This window comes from Hesperophylax consimilis, chromosome 7 (genome assembly GCF_061612785.1).
Source record: "Hesperophylax consimilis isolate HC1 chromosome 7, BYU_Hcon_1.0, whole genome shotgun sequence".
In the NCBI taxonomy this organism is placed as follows: domain Eukaryota; kingdom Metazoa; phylum Arthropoda; class Insecta; order Trichoptera; family Limnephilidae; genus Hesperophylax; species Hesperophylax consimilis.
Window position 1 is genome coordinate 36,723,626 of NC_142842.1, and position 9,559 is coordinate 36,733,184.

The 9,559-nt window shown below is 55.6% G+C and overlaps 1 protein-coding gene across 1 annotated transcript; it reads left to right on the top strand.

Moving 5' to 3' along the window:
• Window positions 1-436: 436 nt before the first annotated feature.
• On the top strand, window positions 437-6,748 carry LOC149422701 (uncharacterized). The gene is made up of 3 exons (XM_089633991.1): window positions 437-899; window positions 1,599-2,696; window positions 2,799-6,748. Exons 1-3 carry the CDS (start codon window positions 437-439, stop codon window positions 6,746-6,748), a joined length of 5,511 nt encoding a protein of 1,836 aa, XP_089490117.1.
• Window positions 6,749-9,559: the final 2,811 nt, after the last annotated feature.

Below are 9,559 nucleotides of genomic sequence, written 5' to 3' on the forward strand. Positions count from 1 at the left end.
CCTGACTGCCTTCTTCAAGCCTCTTCTGCCCTGGACCTTCACTGCAACCTGGCCTTCTTCTTTCTCCCGGCTCCCTGGTGTTCATCAAGAAGAAACTGTCACAATAGTCGAAGCGTCCCTAGTCAGGGCGCAGGTTCCCCCCTACCTTCCTCCCCCCTGCCTTATACCTTTCTCCCACATTTTCCCCATTTCTCCCTTCCCTATATTTTTTCCCATTTCCCCCCCACATTTTCCCCATTTTTCCCTTTCATAATTTTTCCCCATTTTTTCCACATTTTTCCCCACTTTTCATTTTCCCCATAATTTTTCCCCATTTTTTCCATTTCAACATTCTCCCTACTTTTTCCCGACCTTCCCTTCCAAGGCGTCGAAGCGGCCAGCCGGCCACTCCCGCTATATCGTCTGTGCGGCCGGCGACTACAGTGCCGTCCCGTACATGGTCCTTCGAGCCGCGATCGCCTCTTCACGCCTTCACTCCTTCACGCCTTCCAGTGACGTCCCAAGATGCCGTCCCTGCGGAGTGGCCGCGAGGCTTCAGCCTCCAGCTTCCACCCCAGATTCACAACCCGACGTGGAGCTGGTGACAGGCCATCACCCCGCCGGCCCTGCCGGCCCTCACCCTGCCGGCCCTGCCGGCCCTGACCCTGCCGGACCTGCTGCCCCACGCGCTGCCAGCCCTGCTGACACTCACTTTGCCGGCCCTGACAGCGCACCGTCCTCCGATGCAGAGGAGGATTCAACCACAACAGAGGACACGGTCAGGCAGCTCCGGAAGGCGAACCGGACAATGAGCAGGCAGCTCGCTGTGCTGCTCGCAGCCCTCCCCACCGCGACGCAGTACCTGCCAGGGGCGGACCCCCCTGGCACCCACCTGGGCGCCTACCCTGGTGCGGCCCCTGGTGCGCATCCTGCCGCCTACCCTGGTGCGGCCCCTGGTGCGCACCCTGCCGCCTACCCTGGTGCGGCCCCTGGTGCGCACCCTGCCGCCTACCCTGGTGCGGCCCCTGGTGCGCACCCTGCCGCCTACCCTGGTGCGGCCCCTGGTGCGCACCCTGCCGCCTACCCTGGTGCGGTCCCTGGTGCGCATCCTGCCGCCTACCCTGGTGCGGCCCCTGGTGCGCACCCTGCCGCCTACCCTGGTGCGGCCCCTGGTGCGCACCCTGCCGCCTACCCTGGTGCGGCCCCTGGTGCGCACCCTGCCGCCTACCCTGGTGCGGCCCCTGGTGCGCACCCTGCCGCCTACCCTGGTGCGGCCCCTGGTGCGCACCCTGCCGCCTACCCTGGTGCGGCCCCTGGTGCGCATCCTGCCGCCTACCCTGGTGCGGCCCCTGGTGCGCACCCTGCCGCCTACCCTGGTGCGGCCCCTGGTGCGCACCCTGCCGCCTACCCTGGTGCGGCCCCTGGTGCGCACCCTGCCGCCTACCCTGGTGCGGCCCCTGGTGCGCACCCTACCGCCTACCCTGGCGGGCCCCCTGCTGCGCCCGCTGCTGCGCATCCTGGCGCCTGCCCTGGCGAGCACCCTGGCGCGCCCCCTGGTGCGCATCCCGCTGCCTACCCTGCTGAGCCCCCTGGCGGACCCCCTGCTGCGCCCGCTGCAGCACATCCTGGTGCCTACCCGGGCGCACCTCCTGTCGGTTACCCTGGCGCCTCATCTCAGAGCTTCTCGCCGCTGTTTCCCCCGCAGCCGACCGCCGATGAGACTGCCCATCACACCAGCGAGTGGGTCCGACAAGGCGCCGACCCGTTCCTGGCACAGCTGAGCACCCTGCTGGCTGACGCCATCCGCTCCACGCGCGCCCAGGACAGCCCTCGTCCCTCAGTAGAGGAGGACCTTCGGATGACCGCCCTCATTGCCCGGCAGTCCACCGCCAAGGACCTCCCCATATTCTCGGGCGACCCCCTCGAATGGCCGGCCTGGATTGCGCAGTACGAGCAATCCACCTCGACCTGCAAGCTCACGCTGAGCGAGAATCTTATACGATTGCAGCGTGCGCTTAAGGGGAAGGCGAGGGAAAACGTATACTCGCTCCTACTGAACCCGGACCGCGTGCCCGAAATCATTTCGACCCTGGAGGAGCGGTACGGCGGATCGGGTTCGATAGCGAACCTTATGCTGGACAAGGTGAGGAAGCTGCCCTTCCTGTCTGCCGAAGCCACCTTGGAGGAGATTGCTGACTTCTCCGGGACAATCCAGAACCTGGTGGCTTCCCTGCGGGACTTGAGGACGGGAGGCTACCTCACCAACCCCGCCCTGCTGGCCGACATCACTGCCAAGATGCCATGCACATTGAGGATGGCCTGGCTGCTGGAGCTGCGGATGCTGGGGCAAACAACCCAGTCCACCATCCTCCAGTTGGCAGCATTTCTGAGGGGCGTCGCCGGCGTGATTCCGGTCAGCGGGATGGTGGATCCCTTGAGATCCGGCAAAGGGTGCCGGGAGCATGTGCTGGCCAACGCTATGGCTACACCGCCAGAGGGGAAGGCCAACCGCCCACCACCACCCGTAGTGAAGAAAAACAAACTGAAAAGTGCGTGCGCTCAGTGCGGTGAGCCACACAGAACTCGGGAGTGCCGCGAGTTTATCTCAAAATCGCTCTCCCTCCGGTGGGAGACAGTACGTACGAACAATCTGTGCCGCAAGTGCTTGGAGTCGCACCACTCCAGGGACTGCAAGGAGACAGTATGGTGTGGTGTGGGTGAGTGTCGCTACCCACATCATCGGCTGCTCCACCGGGAGACGGTCGCGGAGGTGAACCTTTGACGCCAGACAGTGGACAGCCGCGTGCTGTTAAAAATAGTGCCGGTTGTGTTGCGGGGCCCCACGGACGGGGAAGTGTCAACGTTCGCTCTTCTGGATGAGGGATCCACCATCACCCTCCTCGACGCTGACACCGCAACGCAGATCGGCGCACGCGGCCCAGTCCACAGTCTGCGGCTGCACGGGGCGAAGGGGATGTGTACCTCCGACGTCCGCTCCCAACGCGTGAAGCTGACGATCCGGGGCGCTGGATTGGAATCCACCTTCACCATCACCGCCCCCACAGTAACTGACCTGAGCCTGCCGGAGCAGCGCGTTCCTGGAAGACGCGTCACCCCAAAACTCTTGATCGGGCAGGATAATGCCCACCTTATCGTGTCAAGAGAGGTCCGTGAGAATAGCACTACTCGAATAGTGTCACGGACCGCTTTGGGGTGGATCGCCCACGGAGACTCGAGCCTCAACAATGACGGGCCAGCTACCACACTGGCCCTCCAGTCGGAGACCGCTGCAGATGCCCGCCTGAGGGAGTTGGTAACATCCAACTTTGCCGTCGACTCCCTCGGCGTCACGTCTGCGGCGAGAGTCAATGCCATGGACACAAAGGCCATGGCATTAATGGCAGAAACCACCCGCCCCCTACCTTCTGGGCGGTGGGAAACTGGCCTCCTGTGGAGACACCCTGACGCCACACTACCCGACAACCGGCAGTGTGCGCTGAAGCGGCTCCAGTCCCTCGAGAAAAAGCTCGCAGCGGACGCAACCCTGGCAGCGGCGTACAATGACAAAATGACGCAGCTTGTCGTCAAAGGCTACGCCAGACGCCTCTCCCCCAATGAGGCGTCGCTCCCTGCCCCACGGAAGTGGTATCTTCCCCACTTCGCCGTCACCAACCCGAACAAGCCAGGGAAGATAAGGGTTGTGTTCGACGCCGCCAGCCGATGCCGAGGGACGTCACTTAACGACCAACTGCTCACTGGCCCTGACCTACTGTCCTCTCTCCTGGGGAACATCCTCCGATTCCGGGAAGGCGGTATAGCCATCGCCGCCGACATCCAGGAGATGTTCCTGAGGATCCAAATCAGGAAAGAGGACCAGTCTTCGCAACTTTACCTGTGGAGGTCGCCGGACCGGCAACAGCCGGACACCTACCAGCTGGCGTCCATGATGTTTGGGGCTACCTGCTCGCCCAGCAGTGCCCAGTACGTGCGGGACAGGGTGGCCGGTCAGTACGAGCACCAGTACCCGGCCGCCGCAGCAGCCATTCGTTCACGGTTTTACATGGATGATTACCTGGACGCAGTGGACAACCCTGACGAAGCTGCTGCCCTAGTCCGAGACGTAAGGGCCCTCCTTGCAAAGGGAGGGTTCCACCTTACGAACTGGGCCTCAAACAGCCTGGACGCCATCGCCGATGTGCCCCCTGAAGACCGCGCCACCTCCACGGTAGCTATCAGCAGCGGGAGCAGCGAGACCGAGAAGGTCCTGGGACTGGTGTGGGACCCATCTACCGACCGCTTCATCTACACTTTCCTGGAAGCGGCCAGTCTAGAGGAAGCCACACGGCCTACAAAGCGGCAGCTCCTCTCCATCGTGATGAAGATCTTCGACCCGGTGGGCTTCGTCTCCTGCCTCACCATACGGTCGAAGATCCTACTGCAAGCCGTGTGGCGTTCGAGCGTTGGATGGGACGACCACATCACCTCGGAGCACGCTGAACGCTGGAGGGACTGGATGAGCCTGCTCCAGGAAAGCAGCGTCTCCATCCCACGACGGTCGCTCCGACAGAGGTCAAGCAGCGTGACCCTGCACCTCTTCTGCGACGCCTCGGAGCAAGCTTGCTGTGCCGTCGCCTACTTCGTGGAGGAAGTGCAGGGCACCATAAAAGCCACCTTCATCGCCAGCAAATGTAAGGTGGCACCTCTCAAGCCGCTATCCATACCCCGCCTTGAGCTGCAGTCCGCACTCATGGCGGCCAGATTGGCCAGAACCATCCGGTTGGAGAGCCAAGCGAGGATAGCTTCAACCATCTTCTGGACGGACTCGACCACAGTGCTGTGCTGGTTACGCACCGATCCGCGCACGTACTCTGCGTTCGTGTCCAACAGGTTGGGCGAAATAGATGAACTCACCTCCATAGCCAATTGGAGGTGGGTTCCCACCAAGCAGAACCCGGCCGACATCGGCACACGGGACTTGGAGCTGCCCGACCTGTCACTCCAAGGAAGATGGTTCAACGGCCCCGCCTTCCTCACCACACCGGAGAGCGACTGGCCAAAGGAGCGCACCCTCACAAAGCCAGACGACCAGACCCTCGAGACCCGGCCCCGACACTACGTCGGGCACATCACCACAGCCGGAGAGGCCCTACCTCTGGTCGAGAGGTTCTCGTCATGGCACCGGCTGATCCGAACTACAGCGTGGGTGCTACGCTTCATCAGGCGCTGTCGGACGGGCCCAAGCCGACCCCCTGAAGGCTCCTTACGAGCAGACGAGCTGACGGAGGCTGAGCGCAGATGGGTGAGAAGGTCCCAAGAAGACGCCTTCTCCACTGACCTGCACACCATCCGTCTCAGCCAGGCGCTACCTGCCACCAGTCGTCTCGTCAGTTTGGCCCCCTTCCTCGGACCTGATGACGTTTTGCGGATGGGCTCACGGCTGAGGGAGCTCACCGGAAGCACGAGCGTGGCGAAGACCCCCGTGATCTTGGATGGCTCCGATCCATACGCCCGACTGCTGATCCGCCACTACCACGAAAAGGCGGACCATCCAAGCACAGAGAAAACTGTGGCCGAGATCCGGTGCAGCTTTTTCATCCTGCGCCTCCGTACCATCAGCAGGAAAATCAGCCATGACTGCCCCACCTGCCGCTTACGACGGAGCAAGCCCTCTCCGCCACTAATGGGGGTTCTCCCGCCGACCCGCCTGGCTCACTACGTCCGCCCCTTTACACACTGCGGACTGGACTACTTCGGGCCAATGGAGGTCACCGTCGGCAGACATCGGGAGAAGCGCTATGGAGCCCTATTTACCTGCCTCTCCACCCGCGCCATCCATCTGGAGCTAGCGGTCTCGCTGTCTGCCGACTCGGCCATTATGGCCTTACAACGGATGACCGCCCGAAGAGGTCAGCCCAAGGTGTTGTACTCAGACAACGGGACAAACTTCCGTGGTGCGGACGCGGAAATTCGAGATGCCACGGCAGCCCTGCAGCAGGATGACAGGATGACGGACGCCATGGCTACCAAGGGCATCGAGTGGCGCTTCATCACCCCCCTCAGTCCCCACATGGGGGGAGCCTGGGAAAGGTTGGTGCGCTCGGTGAAAAGAGCCCTGAGCGCCACCTTAAAAGAGAGGGCGCCAAGGGAGGAAACCCTGCGCACAGCATTGGCAGAGGCTGAGTTTGTGGTCAACAATCGGCCACTGACTCATGTCTCTGTCGACCCGCGGGACGAAGAGCCCCTCACCCCAAATCACTTTCTCATGGGGTCTGCCGGGAACCGCCCGCATCTGTCACTCTACGACAACAAGGAGGAGGAGGTATGTCTCCGTCGCCAGTGGCGTATCAGCCAACAACTCGCCGATATGTTCTGGAGGCGGTGGCTCCGTGAGTACCTCCCCACCCTGGGCGCCCGACAGAAGTGGCACCACCCGACTGACCCCCTCAAAGCTGGAGACTTGGTGGTCATCTTAGACCCCGCGCTGCCACGCAACAGCTGGCCGCGCGGACGTATCGTTGAGGCCATCCCAGCTGCCGACGGCCAAGTGAGGACAGCCCGGGTCCAAACAGCCACAGGAACGTACACCCGCCCTGCTGTCAAACTCGCCCTCATCCTCCCCGCACCAGCACCAGCGCCCGCACCGGCACCAGCACCAGCGCCGCCCTCTACAGCACCCGGACCACGGATGCCGCATGGGAGCCACAACCCCCAGCGGCCCAGGGGAACCGGACGTCGAGGACGCCGCCGACCTACACGTCCGGACCGCTAGGCGCAGCCGTGACTGCACCGGGGGGAGAATTGTACCGGACGTACCTCCACCGACTTTATATTAATTTGCATAAATCTGAATTTACGCAGAGGCAGTTCCTTTACAAACTCACCTCTGCGCATATTCGAATTTAGGCAACAAAATTCTCTCTATAAAAATCTGTAATCTTTTTTTTTTTTTTTTTTTTTTTTTTTTTTTCTTTATTCATGAAATATTAATGTGTACAGTTTTTACATGCTTTTCGACTACCACACTAGACACACGCCCGTATTATGGTAGTCGAAATTTATATACATAGGTTTATATAATTATATAAATGTAATATTTGATAACTTGTTAATCTAAGTATTTTTTTTTTACATGCAATGTATGTGTATAATAGGTGACACTTTTACTGGTTCCCAGTTCAGTAGATTGCTCAAGTGTACATCAACCGTATTTTAAACTGTTGATATTAATGAGATAAAATGAACACAATCAGCAAATAAATAGGTTACTTTACTTGTTAAAATAATGAAAATAAAGTAGAAATTATGAAAATGAACTTGTTGAAATAATCTTATCTGCACTTGTGTAAAACTGTAAATCTTATATGCAAAACTGATCAATAAATAAAACCACGGGGTCAAGCAGTCATCATTATAGACAAAAAACAAAGGCTTGACCCCCCAACACCCTCTTATAAATTAAAATACCTATCATAATAAATTTGTACAAAACATGGAAGATTTGCATGAAATTTTAAATTGTGCAGACGCAGTTTCCTTTACAAAACTCACCGTTTGCACAAAATTGAATATTGTGCAAATCTTCCCTTTTAGATACCAACTCCTTTTAATATTTAAATTTGCATGAAATTTGAAATTGTGCAAACGCAGTTTCCTTTACAAAACTTGCCGTTTGCACAAAATTGAATATTGTGCAAAGCTATTTTCTCTCTTTAATATGTAAATTTGCACAATTTAAATATTGTGCAAAGCTGCCTTGTAAAATATATTTTCTCTCTGTAATATGTGCAAACTCACAAAATTTATTTGAATAAAAATGACCCGGGCAAAGTGGATTAAAGAACAGTCAGGGACCTAGTCAAAATCGTCCCCTTCCAAGTTACGCAACAACGGCGCTCTCTCCTGTGACAAATTCCGGGAACCCAAAAATAATTCTCGGAATTTGTCGCTAACAAAGGGAGAGCTAGGCCCGTTGGTCCTTTAAAAGGCAGAAAACTTGTGCAATTCGGCAGAGAGCCAGCAACCATCGAACGATCAACATCTCTCCTGGACTGCCCTGACTGCCTTCTTCAAGCCTCTTCTGCCCTGGACCTTCACTGCAACCTGGCCTTCTTCTTTCTCCCGGCTCCCTGGTGTTCATCAAGAAGAAACTGTCACAATAGTCGAAGCGTCCCTAGTCAGGGCGCAGGTTCCCCCCTACCTTCCTCCCCCCTGCCTTATACCTTTCTCCCACATTTTCCCCATTTCTCCCTTCCCTATATTTTTTCCCATTTTCCCCCCACATTTTCCCCATTTTTCCCTTTCATAATTTTTCCCCATTTTTGCCACATTTTTCCCCACTTTTCATTTTCCCCATAATTTTTCCCCATTTTTTCCATTTCAACATTCTCCCTACTTTTTCCCGACCTTCCCTTCCAAGGCGTCGAAGCGGCCAGCCGGCCACTCCCGCTATATCGTCTGTGCGGCCGGCGACTACAGTGCCGTCCCGTACAATAATAATAATAATATTCAGTTGTCTATTTATGTTACGTTATGTTATGTTATGTTATGTTGTTTTATCAATGTTGTTTTGTCAATCATGTCAATTTTATCCTGTAATTTGTTGTATTTATTAATAAGAAAAATGTTGTAATGTATGGCCAAGATCACTCTTAATGGGTGAAAGTCAAAATAAAGAATAAAAAAAAAAAAACTGCATTAATAAATAAACATGTTTCAATTTATTATTTATTAGGAATGATCCCTAACATTCACACAATTCCTTAAAACAACGCACATAAGAAATTCATACAATCATGCGATAACAATTTCACTTTTGTCACTTTTACAGTTATCGGGTTAACATTTAACAAACAAGGTTAACATTTTAGGTTATGTATCAGAGCTCCAAGAGAACAAAATAACCCTAAACCATCCAAAAAAAAAACACAATCCTGACACATTTATAGCCGTCTTTTAAGTGGGTCGCAAATTGCTACGTAGAGTAGTTGCTATGGTTACTTGCTACGTGCAGCCTACAATACTCACCAGACATTTTAGGTTATAATAATGAATGTGGAATCACAAACTTTATCCAGTACTGGAAGCGCCAATTCTTGAGGGTTAGATACCCACAAGAATGTTTGTGATCCCAGGGTTCTCAGGGGGTTGGGTTCGAAACCAGAAATGTGTCAGGTTACAATGTAAAATTTAGAGTCAAGGAAAGAAGGTTTAGAGTAACATTAATGTATATTATTTCGAATACAATATAAGTCTATACACTCTACCGTGTGAGTTATAACGAAAACAATATAATAAAAGTTAGATATAAGCTTACCCCCAAGGTTCCGACCACGCTTTATCTATCTAGCTAATTAAGTAACATCCTACTCGAGCTGGAGCAGCACCTCATCAGGCTGAGCTCCAGGGGGCTCCAGACGGAGCAAGAGGAAGAGTCAGTTCCGCCTCCTGGCGACTGTCCGTGGCAGGAAACTGGTAATCTGGCGACTGAGGAAGAGGAATCTGGTGCCCGCGGTCGCTTCCGTGTATCCTGGCGAGGATTCCCTTTATGTAAGGAAAAATAGGCCTCCCTACGGCCCTGGTG

Excerpts from the sequence above, each read along its gene's own strand:
- LOC149422701 (XM_089633991.1), top strand. The coding sequence starts at position 437 with ATGGTCCTTCGAGCCGCGATCGCCTCTTCACGCCTTCACTCCTTCACG. Across the intron at positions 900-1,598 it reads CTACCCTGGTGCGGCCCCTG|CACATCCTGGTGCCTACCCG; the intron begins GTGCGCATCCTG and ends CGCCCGCTGCAG. Across the intron at positions 2,697-2,798 it reads GACAGTATGGTGTGGTGTGG|TGCCGGTTGTGTTGCGGGGC; the intron begins GTGAGTGTCGCT and ends TGTTAAAAATAG.